A 25,589-nucleotide genomic window follows, 5' to 3' on the forward strand; every position below is an offset into this window, starting at 1 on the left:
TGTAGGATTAACTGGTGTTAGTAGTGTGGTTCCAATTATTTGATCGGATTAATAAAGCATATTTAAAGCAAAAATAATTGTGTAGAAGTGATTGGTTTATCAATAATGATCTTAGTTCATTTTCTACTGTGTAGAGTAAGTGTATTATTTTATTAAGTTTTATTTTTATGGTTTATGATTATCAGGAGCATTAAGAAGTGGTTCAAAAGGCTTTTACAGCTGTGAGCTGCATAAACACCATTTGGCCATTCAAGAAGTAGGTCTTCAGGATGCACTGTTTGAGGTCTTTCCCTGATTGTGGTTTACTCCCCTTTGTGGGGCAATGTCACCAACAGGGTTTCAAAGTTGTTTTGAATACAAAAGAAAAAATAATCTGAAGTAAAACGCTTAAGTATAAAATTTATAATTTATTAATTCTTTGTGACTATGATCATGTGATTCTTCTTTTTCAGTTCAATCAGCTGAAGAACTCCTGGTTACATCTATATTCCATACCCAACTCCCCGTGGAGGACTATGAAAGGAAAACTAATGAACAAGCCCATGGTAAGAATTTAGAAGGTTTACAAGATTTTTTTTAATTATTGGTGATCTCTTCCTGTTTGCTCTGTGTTACAGCAAGCTGAAACAACTGACTCCAATTGATTGTCTGACAATCAGTCTCAGGCTGACTTTCACTGATGGGTCATTGTTCTAACAATGTCTCAAATATTCTTGGGTAAACTGCTTAAGTAGTGATACTTTGTGATGCACTGTGGAGTTTTTATAGCTGCATGGTTTTCCTGAATAAAGGTTCATTTCATGTTCTATCTCCGGCTTGGGTTTCATCAGTTGTAATAGGTGAGCGAACTCAACAAATTGGTGACAAGGATGAGATGCCTGGCTATGATAAATACTTAGAGCTTTATTCATTATTAAATGAAATTCTAATTTAATGCTCCCTGGAGGAGCAATTGACTAGTTTAAAACATTCAGCAACTTTGACTGTAAATGGGAGGACTTTCTCTTCTTACTGCTTTTTACAGTTTTAAAGTTAGAATTTAGTTTTACTTGTATTTCAGTACCATTGCATTCTGGGTTCTATTTAGTTAATCCCTGATCTGTTCCCATCTTCCATCATAGTTTCTCTTCCTGTGCCAACTCTGAATGCACTCTGTTGCTATGTTTTTTTCTTTTAATTATTCTCTCTTTGTTTATCCATCACTAATACCATCATCATTTTTCATCTATTTTAGCTCTTTCTGGGTAGCAATCTTATCTGACTCAGAATGATGCTGGTTCATGGTGCATACATTTCCTTTGTGTATCTACAATCGTATACAGAATTGCTTATCATTTTAAGTTACAATCAGTAAGTCACTGCATCTGTGTAAGGAAGAAACATAATAACATAGATCAAGGAAGATGATATCTAAAGTTTATTATAGTGGGTTATAGTAGAGTAAAAATGGTAGCACTTGAGAAACCTTATCAATTTGACAAGGTAATATGTTAGAATGATAAATGCCAAAAAGACACATTGCAGCTACATGCAATGACATCTGAACTGTTGACCATTTGTCAACGGAACAAGGTTAGGAAATTCACTACATAACTCATAATTAATCGAAGCTTGCATTTTATTGTCTCTGCACAAACAGTGACATAACTATGTTGACCCTGGGCCAACAGCTCAGAACATGAATTCTACTCTTTCCTCTGTATCAATACCCACTCAGAGAACTTGTCCAGTTTATAACACTGAAATAGGGGATCTCCGGTGGCCAGACAATCGATCCTTTCTTCACCCAGTCCCTGCTGTGGGGGTTCTTCCTCACAATGGTGATTCTCTGGAGTTGTTGCTGATAGCACACTCGAAGTGTTCACTTTTATATTTGTTCCTTACTAATTCAAGTATTGCATTCCAGTGTCATTGGCTGTATGTCATCTGATTGACCTTTTAACACCTTGTTATTGGCCCTGCTCCAGGGCAGCATCTATTTACTGCCCTCTTCCTGGCAAGTGACAGTCGGTAATTTATGGCTTTTTGTTCTCTTCAGTAACCAGCTTGAATCAGGCAGGCACCAACTCCAATATTCAATATTGCATGTTTGGTCCAACCAAAGAACATCTAACAAGTAACTTTTTATTTGGAAATGATCTCCAGTCCAGCAGATTACCTGAAGCATCATTGTGTCTTTGAACACTGAAAGGCAAGCAACTTCATCACACAGAATGGAAGATCTAAAACAGTTCCACAAATGGTCATCTCCATCTCCAAGCACATGGCAAAAACAAAGACAATTAATCTGTCTGCTTCCTCTGTCCTTGAACCCATTCAAGTTCAACATTTTCTTCCAATATTTTAAATCTGCCAATGCCAACAGAGGTCCCCTAAGAATTGTTTCTAGTTTGATGCTGAACATAAAACAGAGTAGTGCAGCACAGGAACAGGCTATTAAGCCCACAATGTAATGCTGAGCTCACTTACCTTAGTCATCAAATATCCGACTAAACAAATCCCATCTGCTTACAAAATGCCCATATCCTTCCATTTTCTGAACATTCATGTACTTATCTAAGAGCCTCTTGAACACCTTTTTCATATTTGCTTCCACTGTCACCCCAGAGGGTGTATTCTAGGCACCAATTACTCTGTGTTTATATAAAAAAAAAGTTGCCCCACCCATCTCTTTTGAATTTAAACCCTCGCACTCTAAATGTATGTCCTCTGGTATTAGACATTTCAACCCTTTATAAAAGATGCTGTCTGTCTATTAATGCCTCTCATCATTTTGTAAATCCCTATCAGATCTCCCTCTCAGCTTTCACCAAACCAGAGAAAACAACGCAAATTTCTCTTTGAACCTGCAGTCTGTCCAGGCAGCATCTAGGTAAAGCTCTTCAGTGCCCTCTCCAAATTCTCAACATTCTTCCCATAATGGGGCAAATGGGGCACCAGTTGCAACCTGACTAGAGTTTTATAAAGCTGCAACATATCTTCCTGGCTCTTGTACTCATTTTCCTTGACTAATAAAGGCAAAAGTATCAACTGGCATCTTTACCTTCCTATCAACATGTGTAGCCACTGTCATGGAGCTATGGATGTATGATCTCCAAGATCCTTCAACAGTGTTAGGAGTATTGCATTCAAGAGTACTCTCTCTTTACATCTGATTTCCCAAAGTGAAACACTTCATGGTTGAGTTAAACATCTACCATTTCTCCAATTTCTTGTGTTTATGATCCATATTCTGCGGTATCCTTTGCCAGTCTTCTACACCATCCCCAATATCACAAACCTTCATATCAAGTGCATACTTACTGACCCACCCATCTGCATTTTCATCCAGGTCATTTGGATGTATCACAATCAGCAGAGATCCCAGCTCTGATCCTTGTGGAACACTGTTAGCCACAGATCTTCAGCCAGAATAGGTCCCAAGACCTACTATCCTCTGTCTTTTGAATCCAAATGGTCAACTTACCTATGCCTCTTAATCTTCAGGATGAACCTCTCATGAACGATCTTGTTAAGTGCCTGACTAAAATTTGTAAAGACAATATCCAGCATCTACCTCATGTATAACATTTGTCACCTTCTCAAAAAATTCTAGTTAGTAAGACACAATTTGCTTTTCCCAAAGCTATTTTGACTGTTCCTAATTAGGCTATGATTTTCCAATTGGTCATAAATCCTATCCCTAAGAATGCTTTCCAAAAACTTTCCTACCACTGACGTGAGATTCACCAGTCTATAGTTTCCAGGATTGCCCTTATTTCCCTCCTTAAATAAAGGAACAACACAAGTTACTCACCAGTTCTCTGTGAACTCACCTGTGGCTAGAGAGGACATGAAGATATTGGTCAATGCCCCATGAATCTCATCTCTTGCCTTTCTCAATAACCTGGGCTACATCCTATCAGGCCTTGAGGGCTTATCCACTGTAGCATTCATTAAGAGACCCAACATTACCCCTTTCTTTATCTCAAAGTACCCTAACATATTAGTATGCTTCACACTAATCTCCCTATCCTCCATGCTTTTCTCCTTGGTATTACTGATGCAAAGTACTCCTTTACAACCTCACTTACATCCTCTGCCTTCAAGCACATATTCCCTCCTTTATCCTTGACTGGCCCTACCTGCTCCCTAGTTATCCTCTTGCTCTTTGTGTATGTATGGAATGCTTCCAGAATCTCTTTAATCCCGCTAACCAAGGACTTTGTTTATGGTCCCCTCTGGCTTTCCTAATTACCTTCCTACATTCTTGTCTGACTTCTTTATAGGCCTCTTGGGCTCTGTTTGATTTTAGCTTCCTAAACTGCTTATGCTTCCCTTTTCCTCTTGACTAAATTTACCACCTCTCAATATCCAAGGTTCCCTTATCTTGGCATCCTTGTCTATCTTTCTTACTGGAACGTACTTGCCCAGAAACAGTTATTTCTGATTAACTCTCCCTAGTTGCTGCCTAATAGTCCATACTTTGCCCTGCTCCAATTTAATACTTTCCGACGAGGTCCATGATTATATACAGTATATAGCTATTTTAAAACTTAAGGAATGGTGATCACTGTTTCCTAAATGTTATCTTATTGAAAAGTCTAGTTACCTGGATAGCTCATTGATCAACATCAGGTCCTGTATGTCCCTTCCTCTTACCGGAACACTTACATATTGATTTAAGAAACCATCCTGAATGCATCAAACAAATTCTGCATAAGGTTCATTTATGGATAAGGTACAAGAAGAATTGAAAATAATCAATGTTGTTCCTTGTTTATAAGGACAACAAGGACAAACCAGGAATTTCAAAGCTGGTGGGCCTTACTTCAGTAGTAGGAAAATTATTGGAGATGATCCATAAGAACATGATTTATTTGTTTTCAGAAAAGCATAGGCCTATTATAGATAGTCAGCATTGCTTTATGTTGAGAGGATACTGTTTCAAACATTTGATTTAGTTTCTTGAGGAAATAACAAAGATGATTTTTGAGGATAGGGCTGTGGATATTGTCTACTTGGTAAATTAGATCCAAAATTGGCTTGGTCATAGAAGACAGGAGAGTGGTAGTGGTGTGCTTTTAGCTCTGGAGGTGGTGACTAATGCTGGTTTGTGTGGATCATTGCTGGAAGCTCAGCTGTTTGTGATGTGTGTTTATGATTTGGGTGAAAATGTAGGTGGTCCAGTTTGTAAGTTTGCGGGTAATTTGAAAATCGATGGAGTTTGGGATAATTGGGAAGGTCATCAATGGACGCATAAGGATATAGATCAGGAAACTTGTGTCAAGAATTGGTAGAATGATTTCCCAGCTAAGATCCCCAGTATTGAGGGCCTAGTCATCCTCAGTTTGTGCTGTTGGTTAGGCAATGCTTTTAAAATGTTTGACAATGGACTCCTGAAACAGACGCTCTATTTTGAGCTCTATTGCGGCAAGAAATTGCAAGATGGACAGAAGAAATGATTCACAGATGTTCTTAAATGCTCCTTGAAAATGTGCAATAGAAGCTGTCTGCCCCGTGACCACTCATAATGGAGAAAGGGTCATTCATGATGGCATTAAGAACTTGAAATTCATTTGTCAAGAGCACACAGAAGTTTATTGTAAATAGAAGGAAGGGAAATATTTCTAAGTTAACTATTCATCTGCCCTGAAGCACTTCCTTCCCCAACTGACCACACTAGCCACCTCAGAAATCATAGAACATGAAGAGAAGCTTCAGGGAAGTTTATCCCAATGACAGCAGATGGCAGCAGGGTACTACTAATCACTAACTAACTTTCCACTCACTCAATAAAATTAAATATTTCCTAGGATTGATATCAGAAGACTTAATGAGATTTTTTTTTGTTTAAGAAATATTTTGATTTTAGCTTTAGCTTCAATTGCAAATTTAGAGATATTTTAATTATAGTGGGAAACTCACTTTCTATTTTCTTACCTAAATCTTTCCATTTATCTTACCAAAATTTTAATGTTTTTTTCCAATGAATGTAAAAAGTAAAAACAATCATAGGAGTAGTATGTTAAGTGACGACTCCTTATTGGTATCAATGCTTAGATTTAAAACTTAGGGATTAAAATGACAAATTTTAACAGTCTAATGCAAGATGGTGTAGTCATGTGCAGTGGAGACTGCCAGAATTTTTAGATCATCCTATAGCGTCAGTGCTGCAAGTAGTCAGGCTAAGGTTTTCTGCAATCAAGATGTATTTAACTATAGAAGTTAAGAATTTTTGGTATTTTAAACCACTGGTATGGTGTAGATGAGAAGTTAATATGGCTTGTGATTTTCTCCTTTTGCTGAGGTAATTGAAAACTGAAGAGTCAATAAGCTGCTCATCTCCAGGAGTAACTCTCTATTATCTTAAAAGTGCAAGTGATGTGTTTTAAAAATGGCATGTGGTCATTAAGCTTTTGTTAAAAATTGTCAGAAACATCTGCAAAGTCAGTATATGAGGTTTGAATATCTCAGGTTTGAGTTATAGCATGGTGTACAGCAAGCTTCTTTAAAGCATGGTGTTGGGCACTCTCACCAGTGTGTTTTGCCCACTTACTTTCGTATCTATTTCTTTCCCCATTGCTTAGATTAAAGCACTCTCAATAGCCCTGCTAGGTACACTAGGGCACTGGTTGTTCCTGGAATCAGATCAAAACTGTCCCATTTAAAAAAAAGCCTCCTGTTTCCCAGAACTGTTAACAATACCTCATGAATTGAAGTCCATTTTTCCAACTTCAGTCTTGGTGACCTGCATTCAACTCTGACCTTTTTGAATCTATGCCAATTACACATGATGCAATCAGTAATCAAAATATTATTATTTTATGTTTTTGGTTTTAAGTTTAGATTCTGCGCACTCAGATATCCTCCTTGTAACCTCCATGCTACCCATGTTGTCGGCACATTCATGGTTCATAACAATTAAATATTTCTCTGTTCATTTCATATCTTACCAACCCTTAACTGACATTGACCAGGCAACTCTAATTTCTGGACTTGTGCTCTTTACTGCAGTCAACAGTATCTTTTTCTCTTATTACACTCTCTATCATCACTACTAATTCCTTTCATTTCCCAGTTTGAACATTACACCCTTGCCCATGCAGAATGATCGAAAACTGCTGGCTGGAGGAATTTGGTGTATCAAGCAGCATCTGCAAAGGGGAATGGAGAGTCTATGTTTTGGGTTGAAAACTTCATCTGGAAAGATTGGAAGGCCAGTCTAAGGAGGTGAGGGGAAGGGTGGGGAGTCAAGTGGTGGCAAGTGATAGGTGGAGATAATGACATAGGCTGGGAGGTGATAAGTAGAGGTAAGCAAGAGCCACAAGTTAGGGAATCAAATCAGTTAAGAAAGGAAAGTGAATGGTGTAACTGAGTAGAGGAAACTACCTCCACTTTCCCCTTTGCACTGACTCTCTATCTGCAATGAAACCCTCCTCACCTAGACCTAATAAACCCCTGCAGGCTCTTCCCCTACCCTTCCCATTTATCCCTGTATATTGGCTATTCCCTCTCTACTCTTTCAGTCCAGATGAAAGGCCATGTCTATATCCATCCTAGAACTGCTTGAACTACTGACCTCTTCCAGCAACTTCTTTTTTGTTTCAGATTCCAGTATTTGTTGTCTCTTGTGTGTCCCTACTGAAATAGTCAGTTTGTGCTTTCTTTCTGTTTGTGGGAACATCCTGAAACAAAATGCGAAGGTGGCCGTGCCTCTCCCGGAATTCCAGACATTAAGGTCCTCAAGCTGCAGACCCTTACTCTTAATGGGGATGCTGATTATCATTGTGATCTTGAGTAATTTCACATGTAACAGTCAAAAGTCATCCCCTGCCTTGCTGTCTTTGTTATAATTTAATTCTCTTTACTAGGAAGGGTGCTTTGTAGCAGTTAATAATGTTTAATTGTTATTAAGTTCATAATTGATTTCAAGATATTAATTTTAGTTGTGCTGTTAGTACTGAATTATAATTGAGATCAACCCTCTTAAGAGTGTGAGGAAAAACTGCAGTACTCAACATCTAATTATGTTACGGCCTTACTGTGATGTCGCAGTTTTAGTCATATCTCATGTATTAAACTTCTCATTTGGGTTGCTACAGGCTGGTGCTTCTTCATTTGTGAAACCCAATTTAGTTTCTTGATACAGGCACTGCACCAAATTTTGAGTTTCATGCTTATAGAATCAGGACTCTGTGTGTAGTCGTGTGGTGGTTAGCATAATCCTTTACAATACTAGCAATCCAGGTTCTTTCCTTGCCACTGTCTGAAAGGAATTTGTACGTTCTATAACCATGTGGGTTTCCTCTGGGTGCTCCATTTGCTCCCACAATCCAAAAACGTACCAGTTGGTACGATAATTGGTCATTGTCCATTGCCCCGTGATTAGGCGAGGGTTAAATCGGGAGTTGCCAGGTGTCATGGCTTGAATGGACCGAAGGGCCTACTTCGTTCTGTACCCCAATAAATAAATAAGGTTCAGTGTTACTTACTCTCTGTGCCAGTGAAAGCCTCTAAGATAGGATTGAAAACATGTGTTTATCTGCACTTGCTTTCTCATCTAACCCTAGCCTTGAATTCATGTTTTGTTCTATGTAAGTTTCTTACAAAATCTTTTTCTTTTCCAAAGCAAAATAATGCATATGCTAGAATCTGAAATTAAAATGAGAAATGGCGAAAATATTTAGTAGTGCCAAGAGGGGAAAAAACAAGTTAATATTTCAAGTTGATGACTTATTGTAAGAGCTTATAATAGGCCATAATACAGAAATATTAATTTCTTTTCTCTCTGCCCTATGTTGTTTTGCCTTGCTGATTACTTCTGTCTTACTTTGTAACCATGTCACCATTTCTGGATGAACAAAGGAGTACCCGAAATAACGCTTAGGCAGCCATTTTAGACCTCAGACATGTTGCCAATCCCTTTCAAAATCATAACTTTTGCATTTAGTAACCTAGCCTCAACCACATATCTCTTCCATCTCTAACCTTTCATTACTCCTTAGAAATTTTTAAAAACTTACTCCAACTTTTCTTAAATTTAATGTTTGAACTTTCCAGATTGAAATATTTTTGTATATAAAGAGAATACAGTTTGTAATTTTGTTATTGTATTAGTTACAGGTTAGGATCACTTTTTCTTGAGTTATATCTACTAAATGTTCAGTTTCTAAGAGTACAGAAAATAGATGGAGTAGACATCTGGCCTCTCAAGCTTGTCCCACCATTTATTATGATTGTAGTTTCAATTCCGGTACTGTGGCAGCACTCAAATCCCTGAACTTTCAGAAATAATTCTACCCCTCTTTTTAAATATGTCAATGATCCAGCTTCCACAACCCTGCAGGGTAAAGAATTCCAGAGATTTGCCTTTTGCATGATCAAAGGAATATGAAGTCCTGATAAATTTTTTAATTGCACTAAATAAGGGTGTTACACCCTCAAATTTTAGGGAATATGTCAGATTTTCAGAGGCCACATTTGTTTTGTAAGTATTATACAAGTAAATACAAGTATTTAACAGTGCAAGTTGCTGAAAGTATTTTAAAATAGCTTTTAGTTCTGCACATTTGTTATATAGCAATCTGAGTAAATTGGTTACACATTTATTAGGGTTGGAGCTGGATGTGATGTTCTATGCATTGAGTCAAAACAGTTTGTTCAGTAAGTGCCTGCACTCTTTTTTGTCAGTTTACCAGGGCTGTTCTGAAGAAGTTAATTTGCCTTCAGAAGCTTGCTCCAAAAATGTCCAAAACAATGAAAATGGGAGCCAAATACATCCCCAAAATAAGATTAAAGTTAAAGATTTTATTAAGAAGAACATTGAGGTATGTAAGTTCATTTCACTACTCCTTCTGTATTAAATATTTCAGTAATATTGAAAGTATATTGTTTAAGAATTTTTTGTTATTTACATAATTCATTATGGGTTATATGTAAAAATACGTGAATGGAATACGTCATTATGCCAGCACATCATATATGCACACCTCACTGGAGTAAAACAAAGTAGACGTGTATCTCCTGGCTCCTGTGTTTTTCTGTTGATTAAATTTTGGAGTTACAAAACTTAACAGTGGTGATGGGGAAGTTTTAAAATGAATCCAAGACAACTGCCTACCTGTTGAAGTGTAGCAAGAAGTTTGAGTTTTTTTAAAAAAAAGTGCAGCAAGCTTTCTTCTTTGCAAGGAGAGAGAGAGATGTACAAGTTTTTAAAAGAATGGCAGAAAACAGAAGAATTTCATGATTTCATAAACAGAGAGTACCAAGTGATAATTTATTTTAAAAAGCAGAAATAGTTGGCTACATTGGAAAGATAGATGCATTCTATTCCATAACAGATAACTGGATTATGTATACAAAAATGAATTGAGCAGTAGCTGATGAGAATTTTGCTGAGTACAATTGGTGGAAGATGATACAGTTTGCTTATAAGTTTGATTGCTTCAACCAAACCAGCTGAATTGAGCTGATAATATGAAAGTAATGCAGGAACATTATTGATTGCAGAAAGCTTTAGGTTTCAAAAACTGATTTAAAAGGAAGGAGAGTTCATTTCAACTTTTGTGGTTGGACCAAGTAAATTGAGAATTATCAGATTAGCAATGGGGTTAATGATGCACTGAGAGATCGTTTCGTTTGTGTAATCTTACAAGAAAACATTCAAGAATGAGTCCTAACTGAAGCAGAACTCACATTTAAGGGATCAGTTAAAATCAGAGTATCAGTAGAAACAGCAACTGGAGATGCAACTGAGTTGCAGTCAAGAATGAAGGTGAGCGTGAATAAAATTGCAAGGTCTGAACAGAAACCTGCCTGGCTGAACAAATTGTATGACCATTTTGACAGGGGCTCACGTACACCAGACCAAGGCAGGTTTAAAGGTGAAACTTGCAGAAACTGCAACAAGGTAGGATACATACTATACAAAGAACAGGTTGGGCAGATAAAAATAAATGGACTGCACTGGAAAGAGAAAAAGGTAAAACGTCAAGTTGCATTTTCAAAAGGAGCATTAATCTGCAGGCTGTTGATGAAAAATCTGATAATGATGAGAGTTACACGGGACTGGTTAGCCTTGAAATTTACAATGTGAAAACTTGCAAGAGATAAGTAATATGATTTATACCAGAAATGAACAGCAAATTAATTACAATGGAATTGGGAACTGGCTTGGCTGTTTCAGTCATGGCACAAGATGCTTTTGAATGGCATTTCAAAGATACTAAACTGAAGGCTACATATATCCAACTAAGAACTTGTACTGGAGAAAAGATAACTCCTGTAACAGTGAAATACAACCATCGAAAAGCTACACTGGGCTCGTATGTGGTAAGCATTGTGGGGCAGTGATTGGCTGAGACAACTACAACATGATTGCAGATCTATCCACAATTTGCATACCACATCCTCTGTAATAGAGTCAACAGAAAGTCAATGAAGAAAGGTAGTGGATGAAGCCACGGCAGTGTTCAAGGGTGGCACTAGAAAACTCAAACATGTAAAAGATAAAATTATCTTAAATGAAAATGCCACACACAAGTTTTTAATAACCGTCTGGTTCCTGATACCATCTGTGATAAAGTAGCCAGTGAACTAAGTTGCATGGAGCTGGAGGAATGCTCCAAGGTTGTGTGGAGCCCATGGACAACAACAGCCAATAAGGACGGGTCTGTCAGGATCTGTGGTGATTTTAATGTCACTATCAACCCAGTACTGAAAGTAGATCAACACCCTCTGCCCAGATAGAGGATATTTTTGCAAACATATTTGGGGGAAAATACTTAAGCGGACTTAGCTGAGGCCTACCTACAGATGGAAATGGACAAAGAGTCTAAAGTGTTTCTCACCATTAACACATACAAATGGCTTTATCGCTATAGTAGGCTTATATATGGAGTAGCATCTGCACCTGGACTCTGGCAGAAAGCTATTGACCAGGTGCTGCCAGGCTGCCCAGGCACTCAGTGTTACCTGGAAGACATCATTATTTCCAGTAAGGATGACAAGGAACATCTCCAAAATCTCAAGACAGTGTTTAGAAGATTATGGGCTCAGAGCATGATGCAACAAGTATGAATTCTTTAAGTCAAGCATCACTTACTGTGGTCACACCATTGATCAAAGGGGATGATGAGACGGCCTACAGGGATAAGATCCAGCACTTGGCCGCATGGTGTGCCGACAACAACCTGGCCCTTAACGCCCAGAAGACCAAGGAGATCATTGTGGACTTCAGGCATGCTAGGAGCCACACTCACATCTCCATCTACATCAATGGAGCTGCAGTGGAGCTTGTATCAAACTTCAAATTCCTTGGTGTCCATGTTTCCGAGGATCTCACCTGGTCCCCGAACTCCTCAACAGTGCTTTTATTTCCTGCTGAGCATCAAGAAAGCTCACCTCTGTCCCAGGATGCTGACGGACTTTTACCGCTGTAGCATTGAGAGCATACTCACCAACTGCATCTCAGTGTGGTATGGCAATTGTCCCGTATTGGACCGCAAAGCACGCCAGCATGTGGTGAAAACTGCCCAGCTGATTATCAGAACCCAATTACCCACCATCGAGAACATCTACTATAAACGCTACCTGATAAAAGCATTATCAACGATGCATCTCACCCTAACCGTGGACTTTTAACTCTCCTCCCATCTGGTAGGCGCTACAGGAGCCTCTGCTCCCGCATCAGCAGGTACAGGAAGAGCTTCTTCCTTGAGGCTGTGACCCTGCTGAACCTCACATCACAGTGCTAAGCAGTATTGCACCATATTGGACTGTCTCAGTACTTTTATATTTGTGTGCTGTAGCACTTACTTTTTATTCAGTTATTTTGTAAATAACACTATTCTTTACATTTCTGGTTAGATGCTAACTGCACTTCATTTGGCTTTGTATCTGTACTCAGCACAATGACAATAAAGTTGAATCTAATCTAATCTAATACTTGTGTAATCCTTGTGCATCCATTGAAGCTTGCCCATGATTCCTCATCTTATAGTATAGATGTAGTCATGTCACATGTTACGAATGATGGAAGTGAACGCCCCATAGCTTTTGCATTATGTTCCCTTATCATTGCAAAGAAAAATTATGCACAGATTGACAGAGAGGACTTGAGTCTGGTTTGGGTGTAAAACGTTTCAACCAGTACTTCTGTGGGGGAGAGTTTACTCTCGTTACTGATCATCGGCCACTAGTACCCATTTTCAATCCGCAGAAGGATGTTCCACTAACAGCAGCAGCATAAATGCAAATATGGGCTCTGTTTCTTAGAGGACACAATTGCAAGATCAAATTTAAGAGGATGACTAATCATGGAACTGCTGATGGATTGTCCTCTTTAGCTTTGGAAATAGAAATAACTGAAAAATTTACAAGGAGGATACTCCTCTTGATGTATACTCCCTAATGTGAATAGAAAGTTATCCTATTACAGTGCAGAGATGATTCTAAGGGAAACTAGAAAAGATCCCGCACTATCTCAAGTCTACGTGGGCACACAAAATGGCTGGAATGTCCAGATGAAATTGCCTTTCCCTCATTTTTACCAACGCCAAGATGAACTTGCCTAGACAGAGGTTGCCTTGTATGGGGATTGAGAGTTGGTATACCATCCAAGCTGAGAGCTGTAGTGTTAGAGGATCTACATACTGTTCATCTAGGCATTGCCAAAATGAATGGGTTGGCTCGAAGCTTTGCTTGGTGTCCTGGGATAGATCAGCAGATCGAATAGATTTCCATGTACTGTTTGGGTTGCTAACGTGTCCAGAAGATACCAGGTGTAGCGCCTCTCCATCCCTGGGGATAGCCTGTATTGCCTGGCAGAGGATTCCTGTGGATTTTGCTGGTCTATTCATGGGCATAAATTTCTTGGCAGTAGTGGGTGCATCTACGAAGTGGGCAGGAATGTTCCCAATGGCCTTCACTACAGCTTCACACTCTGTTGACGTGTTGAGAAGCCTCTTCTCAAGGACTGGTGTTCCAGAACATTTAGTCAGTGACAAAGGACCACAGTTAGTTGCGGGACAATTTTAGTCATTCCTGAACATGAATGGAATAAGGCATATTACACCTGCACTGTACCACCCAGCTGCAAGTGGTTTGGTGGAAAGGTTAGTTGAAAGTAAAAGAAGATAGATGCATATCTCCCGGCTCCCATGTTTTTCTTTTGATTAGTTTTTGGCGTTACAAAACATCCTTCTCAGGTGGAATTGCTAGGTGCACAATGTTAATAGCTGCAGGTTTTAGACTAATTGTTGTTGATGATGCATTAATTACTTGTATCAATTTTTATTTAATGTGCTTCTTGCTTTTGTGTGTACTTTTAAAACAGGCTTATTTATAATGATTTTTTCTATTTCAAGCCCTTATTGGTAATAGCTATTTACTGATATTTTCAGTTAGCAAAAGAAGCCAAGAATCCAGTGCTGTTGACTGATGATGAGAAAAGAAGATTAGCAGAACTATTGAAGAATATTGATGCTGAAGTATCAAACCATGAAGTAAGACCAGCTTTTAGAGATTTACATTACTCTAAGGCAAAAATAATCTTGATTGCTTGTTGTATTATGTTTTTATAGGGGTACTGTTTTCTGGTACCTTGTCAAAGTACTTATGTTTACTTGGAAGTGTCATAAAAATCAAGACAGGTTCATCAACAAAATTTTCGATGGTGTTACGGGCTCTTACTCACTTAAAAACCTGCTTTCTGAAGCATAAGTTGGGTTTTGCAGGATCACTTGGCTCCAGGCTTCATCAAAATCTTAGCCAACTATATCAACTAAAGACTTAAGCCCAAGGCGAGGTGTTTCATGTTCAGAACATGATCTAGAGTGATGTGTGACAAACTACTGAGAGATGGCTTTCAATCTCTGCATAACAAAAAAGTTAGTTTTTCAAACAGTGCAGCACAACTCCTCCTACAGGTTTAAATGATAACATCCAGGCTGGGCCATAATGAATGTTGTGCTGCAACTTCTGAATGGGTACGTTGTATCTTTAAATAAAAGGAAATGGAGAATATGGATAAAGTAAAGATAGGCAGAAAGACAGCACTGAAATTAGTGTTCAGTAGGAAGATGGGATGGTAAGTATTCCTGGATCCCAAAGCAAATCATAGTAGTAATTGCAGAATCTAACCACAATGTTCCAACCACGACATATGTTTAAAATCATAAGGAATGAAGGGTATTCTCGCAACAGCAGGCCAGACAGTTTAATATATTCCTATATGAATATTTTGTTGTACACCAGCTGGTATTGATGGAAGAATATTTTTAATCGTTTATAGTTTTTTCTTTCTCTGTCGAAGTACCTGGATTGCTATGCTTGGCATCATATAGCTGACGTAAAGATAAATTTAAGTGTTATCTCAGGATCAGATAGTTCTATACTTCTAGCAAACAAACCATTTTGATCCAGTAACATTTGGGGAGGGATTAGAAGCTAATACAGAGGCCACTTTTGATTTTTTTTGCATCAATTTGGTCATGTAGACAGGAGGACTTTTATTCGAGAATGTGAGTGTTTGCCTCTATCTGACATTTCAAATTCTGCATGTGGAAACATGACTCCTCCAAGAGGTCAATTTAGCTGAATCTCTGTATACAAATCCTTTTAGAAGAATTATTTCCAGCTTTGACTTCAGATTCCCAACTCTCACATTCCTTTAGTGCAGGTTTATACCACCACAGCAAATTGTCACTTTCACATTTGGTCTTTTCTGCTGTCATATCAGTACATCCAGTGGTTGAATATTTGATCAGGAGATATCTGAAGGATTATAGGGAGGAACAAGAGAATTTGTAGTAATTAGCTCACTCATTAGGCCAAAAAGCCACATTCAGCACTGGATGAAGCATGAAAGATTGGGATAGGAACTTAGTTATAAAAATAACAGTCATAGAATAGTTCAAAGGGTGTTACATCAGACAGAGAAAGCTGTTAATTGGGGTATTACACAAACTATTTAATGGGCTCCTTCTACTGATGCAACCTGGATTCAGGAATATTGTGAATTCTCCAATTTTATTTAAAGAGGGAAATGCATCAGAGATCTAAAATGCAATAATTTTTAAACAAGTTAACTTTTGATGCTTAGCAGAAAAACTGCCAATTATATTTAATTTAAAAATCACAGATCTTATTTTGTAATAAGCACAAAGAGTTGTACTGTATATTGTACAAACTATTATCCAAATAGTAACATGTAAAAACAGAATATAGTCAAGAATGGAAGGTCTTTAAGAAGACATGTTTGAGATATATCCCAGTATTATTGATTTATTCCTTTTATATAGCATGGCACTACTGGTCTCCACATTTGCTTAAACTCAAGCAGGTGGATTAAGAAGAACTGTACTTCATCAAATGTGGTTTTACTTCATGACTACCTGTCTGCTGTGTTCTCTCTGTCTCATGGTCCTTTCATTGGTTTCACTTCCCCTACTGGTCAGATTAGCCCACACTCTCATTTATTCAATTTCATACTCCACCGTAGTTTGCTATCAAAGTGTATCATCTGCAGCCCTTTGCATCCTCATTCTATCCCCTCTGAGCCTCAATTGCTATTTCCACTCTCTCCTTCTCTATCTGCTTATCACCCCTCCTCACTTGGATCCATTTTTGGCTTGCCCACTCTTGCTCCATTCCCTCTTTTTCTCTTTGTACTGGCAATCTTCCTTCTATCTTTTCAATCCATAGGAAGGGCTCAATCCAAACAACTGTCTGTTTCCTCCACAGGTACTATCTGACCAGCTGAGTTCCTCCAGCATCATGTTTGCTGTTCATTTTTATCCATCTACATCTGGAGCTACTTGTATCAGTACTTCTTGCTCTGTTTACCTGTCCCACAGCCTACTGTATCTGAGGAAGCAATTTGGAATTTCTGCATATGGCAACCTAGTCTTTACAATATATCTTGCTTTTTGTTGCTCTGTATGCCCATATGCTGATCAGGACCCGAATAACATTATACATTTCTACAAAGATTGTAATTCTGCTAAAATTCTGTGGACTCCAGTGAAAATAGCATTATCTTTATAAGAACTGCAGTGTATCTGTTACCTAAACTATGCAAGCTAGGGCTTGCTTTGTTGAGATTGAAAAGTGCCTTTGATTGGCTCCATATTTTAACATTATATCTTTTGGTTAATTTATCTGCTGGAACAGATGTTGTGTAAGGCCTGTAACTTTAGACAAGAAATCTTGCATACATTTTTTCAGGCAATCTTTTGAATTTATGAAAATTGGTGATTATGTGAATATGATAGGTAGGAGAGAAAGTGGCTTTGTGGCAAGATTGTGGGTGATACAAAGATAGGTGGATGGACAGGTAATGTTGAGGAAGCAGGATTCTGCGGAAGGATTTAGACAGGTTGGGAGAATAGGCAAAGAAGTGGCAGATAGAATACTGTGTAGGGAAGTGCATGTTGATAGAAGGAATAAAGGCATAGGCTATTTTGTAAATGGTGAGAACAGAGGTGCAAAGGGACCAGAGAGTCCTTGTGCAGGGTTCCCTGAAAGTTATGGGGAGAGTTTGACAGCTCTGGGCTTGTACTTGCTGGAGTTTAGAAGAATGAGGTGGAATCTCATGAAACCTATTGAATATTGAAAGGCCTAGATAGACTGGATGGTGAGAGGATATTTCCTGTTGTGGGGGATTCTAGGACTAGAGGTCATGGCCTCTGAATAGAGGGACATCTATTTAGAACAGAGATGAGGAGGAATTCCTTTAACTAGAGGGTAATGAATCTTTGGAATTCATTGCCACAGATGTTTGTGGATGCCAGGTCTTTGGGTAGATTTAAAGCAGAAATTGATAGGTTCTTGATTAGTCAAGGTGTCAAAGATTATGGGGAGAAGGCAAAATGATGGGGTTGAGGGGGTTAATAAATCAGCCATAATGGAATGGTAGAGCAAACTCGATGGGCTGAATGGCCTAATTCTCCTGCTATGTCTTATTGTCTTATGAAAGTGGTTATGGACAGAAGAGAAAGTCAGTATGAACTGTGTAAGGCAAGAGGGTTAAGGGAGCTGTCATGTGTGTCCTCATTTGGTATGTGAGGTGATGGGCTAGTCAGTAAGAATACTCAGAATATTCAGTAAACTGAAGAATTTTTGCTCATCACCAATTTGTAGAAGGAATAGATTTAAAGCATCAATAACATGCAATGTGACTGCTGTGTTGAGCTCTAACCTTTTTGAAGAGTCACATAGCACAGATATTTGGACGTCCCCAATCTGTAATTTTAGCTTACAAATTATATTATGAAAGCATAGTGTTAGACAAAAGTATATTTCTACTCCATCAAATAAGTCAGAGCTGGTTTACGTAACAGCATAAGGAATACAAGAAGGCTGCAGAGAGAAATGTGGGATTGGCCCATCAGAATGATAACCAAGGCCTTCATTGAACAAAGGGATACATTGGCCATGAGACTACCATATCCCAAATGCAGGCACACGCCGTGGCAGGGAAGGTGAAGCCAGAATAATGACAATGTGAATTCTTGTGTGGGATTGGCACAGAAGTGATTACAGAACATTTGTACATTGTAAAGCTTGCGCTGCTATCACTGAGTATATATAAATTGCCATGACTTATACAATTGGAGAGTGCTCATGGACTATGTGATCCATTAACTAGATGATTTTTCCCCTTCCCCACTCCCCACTCAGCCTCCACAAAGTGAAAAATCAGTGAAATAAATACATTTATTTAACCTGTGAAGAGTTTTGTGTGGCTCACCACCACTCCATTTTAGAATGTAACAATGCTAGGAAAATAAAATGATTATCTTAATGAACATAGTACTGATTTTCATCTGGCATTGATTTAAAATTAACTTATTTAAAATCCTGTCAACACTGCAACCATATTTTATTAGAACGTGACAGATACAGTTGCTTTAATTGGCATTAGTGAAGAGTCTATTGCTGTAAATACCAAATCGCAGCTTATGGTGCTGGTACTAGGTAACAGGAAGCTGAAGGAAATGAATCCAGTACTGTTCTACAGAATTGATTGTGTTCATAATGCTTTTAAGAAAAATGATAATGTCATTTATGTTTTAATATTTATATTTTTCAATATTTCCTGAAGGATTTTCTAGGACAAATCTAGATTCTATGACTACTAAATTGCTATTACATGCATCTCTAAGTTTTCTTTCTCAGAAAAAAGCTTAATTATCACACCCAGAGTGCAGGCTTCAGAGTAGATGGGTGACCACCAGGAGAAATAAAGGAAGTAAGTAGTCAATGCAGAGTTCCCCTCAGCAACAAGTATACCCTTTTGGATATTGCTGCGGATGGACTTATCAGGGCACAGCAGCATCAGCCAGGCTAGTGGCACTCAGTTGGCTCTGAGGCCCAGCAGGAAAGTGCAAAAGCAATAAGAGACTCTACAATTAGTGAGATAGGGGATTCTTTGGCCATGCAGAAGACACCAGAATGGTATTCCAGGTGCTAGGGTCCAGGATGTCTGAGAGCAGCTGCAGAAGTTTCTCTAGAGGGAGGGTGAGCAGCCAGAGGTTGTGGTGCACATTGGCACCAATTTACAGAGGAAGGGAGGGAGATGGTGAGTATACTCCCTATGGTGAGTATAGGGGGTTAAGGAAGAGTCTGAACAGCAAGATCTCCAAGGTAATAATCTCTGGATTACTCCCAATACCACATGCTAGTCAGGGCAGGAATAGGATGATATTACAGATGAATGACTAGTTAAGGAAGTGGTGCAGGAGGCAGGGTTTTAAATTTCTGGATCATCAGGATTTTTTCTGGGAAAGGTATGACCTGTACAAAAAGGCTGGGTTACACCTGAACCCAAAGGGGACCAAGATCCTTGCGGGCAAGTTTGGTAGAAGCTTTTGGGGAGGATTTAAGTTAATTTAACCGGAGGGTAGAAACTGGAATGATAGGGCTGACGATGGGGCAGTTGGAATACAAATCAATGCATTGTGTAGTGAGACTGTGAGGAAGCACAGGCAGATGATAGGGAATAATTGCAGTCAGTGGGATGAGTTGAAGTATAACATGGCAACAAAATTGAAAAGTGTGGCAAGTACAGGACTGTAGGTGTTATATTTGAATACATGCAGGATATGCAATAAGGTAGATAATCTTGTAGTGCAGTTAGAGATTGGTAAGTATAATGTTGTGTGCATCATTGAGTTGTGGCCATAAGAAGATCCTAGTTGTGAGCTAAACATCCTAGGATACACATTATATCAAATGGACAAGTAGGTAAGCAGATGGTATGGTGCAACTCTGTTGGTAAAAAATGAAATCAAATCCTTAGGAAGAGGTGACATAGGACTGGAAGATGTAGAGTCCTTGTGGGTGGAGTTAAGAGAGTGTTAGGGTTAAAAGGCCTTGATGGGAGTTATATATGTGTATATTGTTACGTATCCCGTAGCTGGATAACTCACCAGCAAAGATAGAGAGGTCTGTTGGAGTCTGATTGTACTATTTTCAAACATTTTATTCAAAAGGGGAGCACAAAAAGCAGGGTTAATACAAACATTCAAATCGTATATGGCAGTAAAACTCAATCTAAAACGCGGGTATAGCAATAATCATCATTATGAAATAATCTCAACTGTTGTCTAGGGGATAATTTCCGTTGGAAATATAAAAGTCACTCAGAAGTCTGCAGACTTTTGCCCTCCGGCTGGGTTTCACGGGTTTTAGAGGGATCGGTGAAAATGAAAAGCGAACTTGCCCGGGTCTTTACGCAGCCACTCCATTAAATCAGGGGAGCGTTGGTTTCCCCTTTGTTAGTGCGATGTCTTTCTCGGTGTCATCAGTCACCCACTCCCTAGGCCAAAGGAGTTAGGAGCGCATGTGGCGTTGCGCGGCTTCCAGCTCTCTCGGGAGCGTTGAGCGATCGAGTTCTTCAGGAGCGTCTCTCTCTCTGGGGGTACCGCCTCCTGCAGCCCCCTTTTATCTTTACCTGCCAAGTTGTGGCTGTCCATCACAGTAGGGTGTTGCAATCTTCACCCCCACATTGCTCGAGGGTATTCATGCCCATGATAGTTGTCACGTAGCTGGGACATACACGTGACACAGGTGCCCCTACGAACAATGGTCAAGACCGTTGCATTGTCTCTCGCTTCTGAGTCCCGAATTAATAGCGATCTTGCGATTCCCCGGAAGGAGGGGGCTGCTCCCGCTCCTTCGGCCCCTCAGAGCTGTGGTACCTTCATAACACCTCCCCTCTAAACAGCGTTTTTTTTTTACCAACGGTTAAAAAAAAACGAAGTTGTACAGTGTCTTACAGAGTTTTTTTTTACAGAGCCATACAGTTACACCTTTTGTTCAGCATCTAGATAAACAATCCGCTAGCACATTATCACTCCCCTTAATGTGTTGTATCTTAATATCGAATTCCTGCAGCATCAGACTCCAGCTCAATAACCTCCGGTTTTTATTTTTCATATTGGCCAGGAATACCAACGGGTTGTGATCGGTATAGACCACTAGGGGTTTTTGCGCGGGACAAATGTACACTTCGAAATGTTGTATCGCCAACACAAGTGCTAACAATTCCTTTTCTACGGTAGAGTAATTCCTCTGGTGTACATTGAACTTCCGAGAGAAATATGCTACCGGGTGCTCCACTCCATCCCCTGCTTGCTGTAAGAGGACCGCCCCTGCGGCCTCATCACTGGCGTCCGTTGCCAAGGAGAAGGGTGCTAACAAATCGGGTGCTTTTAACACCGGGTGATGGCACAATACGGCTTTTAACTTTTCAAAAACACTCTGACAAGAGGGACCCCACTCAAATCTTTCCTCCTTCCGCAGGAGTTTTGTAAGGGGGAGCGCAATGTCCGCGAAATTTCTACAGAATTTCCGATAGTATCCCACCATGCCCAAAAACCTCCTCAGAGCCCTTTTATTGTAGGGTACAGGAACCTCAGAAATAGCCTGTACCTTCGCCTGCACAGGAGCCAACTGTCCCTCTCCCACCACATACCCCAAATAGGTGATAGTGGCATGACCAAATTCACTCTTGGCGAGGTTTACTGTAAGGTGGGCTGTCGACATTTGGGTAAACAGATTTTCCACGGCCTCCAGGTGCTCCCCCCAGGTGTCACTCCACACTATCACATCGTCAAGATAAGCCTTGGTGTGGGTTAACCCCTTTATCACAGCGTCTATCATCCGCTGAAATGTCCCTGGTGCATTTTTCATCCCAAACGGCATAACGTTGTACTCGTACAACCCGGGCGGGGTGACAAAGGCGGAAATCTCTCGAGCCCTGTCCGTTAAAGGAACGCACCAGTACCCCTTTAGCAAGTCAACTTTTGTGATGTACCTCGCCTTCCCCACTTGGTCAATGCAATCATCCACCTGGGGAATAGGGTAAGCATCTGTCTGGGTGACCGCGTTGACCTTCCGGTAATCGGTACAGAATCTTATTGTACCGTCCGGTTTTGGGACAACCACGCAAGGAGAAGCCCACGCGGAAAAGGATTCGCGGATTATCCCAGCAGCTAGCATATGTTCAATCTCCTTCCTTACTAGCTGGCTCTTTTTGGAATTCATACGATAAGGTGCCTGTTTTATGGGCTGGGTTGAGGTAACTATCACATCATGTTGCGTCCCACTACACCGGGGAACATCTGGGTATGTCTGCATGCCGGTGAATGAGCTGTATTATCTGCTCCCTCTGTTCAGGCTGTAAGTGTATAACTTTATCCGCAAGGCTTGCCAATACCATAGAGTTCTCCAATCTGGTGGGGACTATACCTATCTTTTCGACCCGCTCTGGTCCCTCCTGACCATCCCCCCCTACCTCATCGGTTTTCATGGCTGCCCCGACCACCGCGGAGGTAGCGTCATGGTACCTTTTCATCATGTTGACGTGAACTAACTGGGTCGGCTTTCGCCGATCGGCGGTTTCAATCAAGTAATTCAGCAAGTCTATTTTCTTACGCACTGTATATGGTCCTTGAAACCTCGCCTGAAGAGGATGGTTAACTACCGGAAATAGGACCAAAACCTTGTCGCCTACGTTAAACTCTCGTTCTCTCGCTCTCGGGTTATACCACTGGCTCATTTTTTCCTGGGATTCTTTAAGGTTTTCCTTTGCCAAGGCGCGTACTTTATGCAGCCTCTCCCGGAATTTCAGAACATAGTCGATCACGCTGACTTGAACGGTCGGGCTAGACCACTTTTCTCTCAGGAGGGTTCGAGGGCCCCTGGGCCTGTGACCGAAAACGAGCTCAAACGGACTGAACCCCAGTGAGCACTGGACTGTATCCCTGACGGCAAATAACAGAAGGGGTAAAGCCTCATCCCAGTCTCAAACGTTCTCCTGACAATAAGTTTTAAGCATGGTCTTTAGGGTAGCGTGGAACCTTTCCAACGCCCCTTGGGATTCCAGGTGGTACGCGGAGGCTAGAATTTGTTCTACCCCTAGCTGGGTCAACATCTGCCTAAATACGGTAGATGTGAAGGTACTCCCCTGATCCGATTGTATCTCCTTAGGCAGCCCCACTGTGGTAAAGAATTTAATGAGGGCCCCTACCACCACAGCGGTTCTAATATTACCCAGAGGCACAGCCTCTGGAAATCGTGTAGCGGCACACATCATGGTCATGATATACTGCCGGCCCCTCGCAGTTTTTGGTAGGGGTCCCACAAAATCCACAATGATTCGGGAGAAGGGCTCCTCATACGCGGGGATGGGTCGTAGGGGTGCCTTAGGGATAACTTGATTTGGCTTACCCACCATTTGGCAGGTATGACACCTTTTACAATATTCAATAATCTCCTTTCTCAGGTTTGGCCAATAGAACTCTCTTTGAACCCGATCCACTGTCTTCGTTATTCCCAAATGCCCATCTAATGGTCCCTCATGAGCTAAATTCAAAATTTCTTCCCGATACACTTTCGGGACTACTATCTGATGTACCACCGCCCAGTCCTCATCGACCACCACCTTGGGGGGGCCTCCACTTCCTCATCAACACACCCTCCTTCAGGTAGTAACCTTCGGGCTCGGTTTCAACCTCGGTCTCCGAAAGAGCCAACTCTCTCAAGGCTATCAGCTCCTTGTCACTTTCCTGTTCCCGTACAAACTCTCGCCTGGCTAGTGGTAGGTCTACCTCCTCCTGTTTACCCCCCCCCCCCCTTACTCTCCAGTTTCTCTTCCTCTGACCCTCACTGGTACAGAGTCGGTAAAAACGTGTCGGCCAAATCAAAACCGGCCGGATTTAATCTGCTCCCTCTCTCAGCTGTCTTTTTCGACATGCTGCGAGTGACCGCGCAGGCGGGGTAGACCTTCAGATCTGAGGGAGGGGCCTCAATCCTTGCAGGCTGGGTTGTTAGCTTCACTGCTGCTCCCATTTTTCCTCTCGCTAGGTCGTTCCCCAGAAGGACATCCACGCCTTCCGCCGACAACTCCGGCAGGACCCCCAGCTCTACTGGTCCCGACACCAACTCACAATCGAGAATGACCCTATGCAAGGGTACCACTTCGGTCCCTTTTCCTATGCCTTTCAGGGCTACCTCTCCCGTCGGAGGTCCGAACTCTAGCACTTTACGGCTAATCAATGATAGCTCAGCCCCACTGTCTCTCCAGATCCGTGCTGGAATTTGTGGGCCACCCTCCTCCAGGGACACGGTTCCTTCAGAACTAAATGTCTCACGCCCCTCCTGTACTCCATCTACCAGGGGCCCTCTCGCCGATTTCCCGATCAACGCGATACATCCTATAGGAATAGCTGCTTTCCCTTTTTCTGGCTCCCTCCTAGGAGCAGAGCACTTTGATGCAATATGCCCCACCTTCCCACAATTAAAACAGGTCAAACCAGGAGATCTCCAGGTTTCTGGCCTGGTATCCTCACTTTTCCGGCTAGCTCCCGGCTGAGTTTCCACCTTAGCCGGCGGGCTTTCCCTACCGTTCCCACGGTCTCTCGGGTAACTTTTTGTTGAGGAAAACCTTGTCTTGTGAGTTAGGGCATATTCATCTGTGAACCTAGCAGCTGCTGAGACGGACTTAGTCGGCCTCTCGGTCAAATATATTCGGATCTCCTCCGGAACACAACTTTTAAATTCCTCAATCAAAAGTAACTCCCTGAGACGCCCATAATTCTTTAGGTGAATTTCATGCTGCCTTTGCCTTTCCCTCTCTCTCTCTTGCCTTTCCCTCTCTCTCTCTCTCTCTCTCAGCCGCTTCCAGCTCTTTTAACTTAATTTCACCTTCCAACTTCACTTTCTCCATCTCTAACTGAACCGTCCCACTTGATGGTATCTCTTCAGGGATATCTCCCAATACCTCAGCTTCAAACACCTTCTTCCCAATGTAATACTGGGTTATGGCCCTTTGTACCTCCCGCTTTTTCATGGACGACCTCACTTCTGTGAGGTTCAACCCCTTCGCTAAATTTAACAAGTCTGATTTGGTGGCCGCCTCTAGCGCCCCCACCGTCGGGTTTTCCATAAATTCACCCACGTCCATCTTTGCTGGTTTCCCGTCTGGCTACCCACATAACCAGATTCAAGTTTTGGACTACAAGCCCGATTCACTGGCCTCCCAATTTGGTGTCAAATCCCGAGAGAGAAACCCAAGTTGTTACGTATCCCCTAACTGGATA

General features: G+C 40.9%; 1 protein-coding gene across 5 annotated transcripts in view; it reads left to right on the plus strand.

The window, feature by feature from the left end:
• Positions 1-25,589, plus strand: part of fsip1 (fibrous sheath interacting protein 1) — a 418,033-nt gene that overhangs the window by 50,983 nt on the left and 341,461 nt on the right. For all 5 annotated transcript variants that reach the window (XM_059955503.1, XM_059955521.1, XM_059955494.1 and 2 more), the window contains 3 exons: positions 453-545; positions 9,673-9,809; positions 14,385-14,486. In XM_059955503.1, coding sequence (XP_059811486.1) covers positions 453-545; positions 9,673-9,809; positions 14,385-14,486 — 332 coding nt within the window. The remainder of the gene's footprint in view (positions 1-452; positions 546-9,672; positions 9,810-14,384; positions 14,487-25,589) is intronic.

This window comes from Hypanus sabinus, chromosome 2 (assembly GCF_030144855.1).
Source record: "Hypanus sabinus isolate sHypSab1 chromosome 2, sHypSab1.hap1, whole genome shotgun sequence".
Classification (NCBI taxonomy): domain Eukaryota; kingdom Metazoa; phylum Chordata; class Chondrichthyes; order Myliobatiformes; family Dasyatidae; genus Hypanus; species Hypanus sabinus.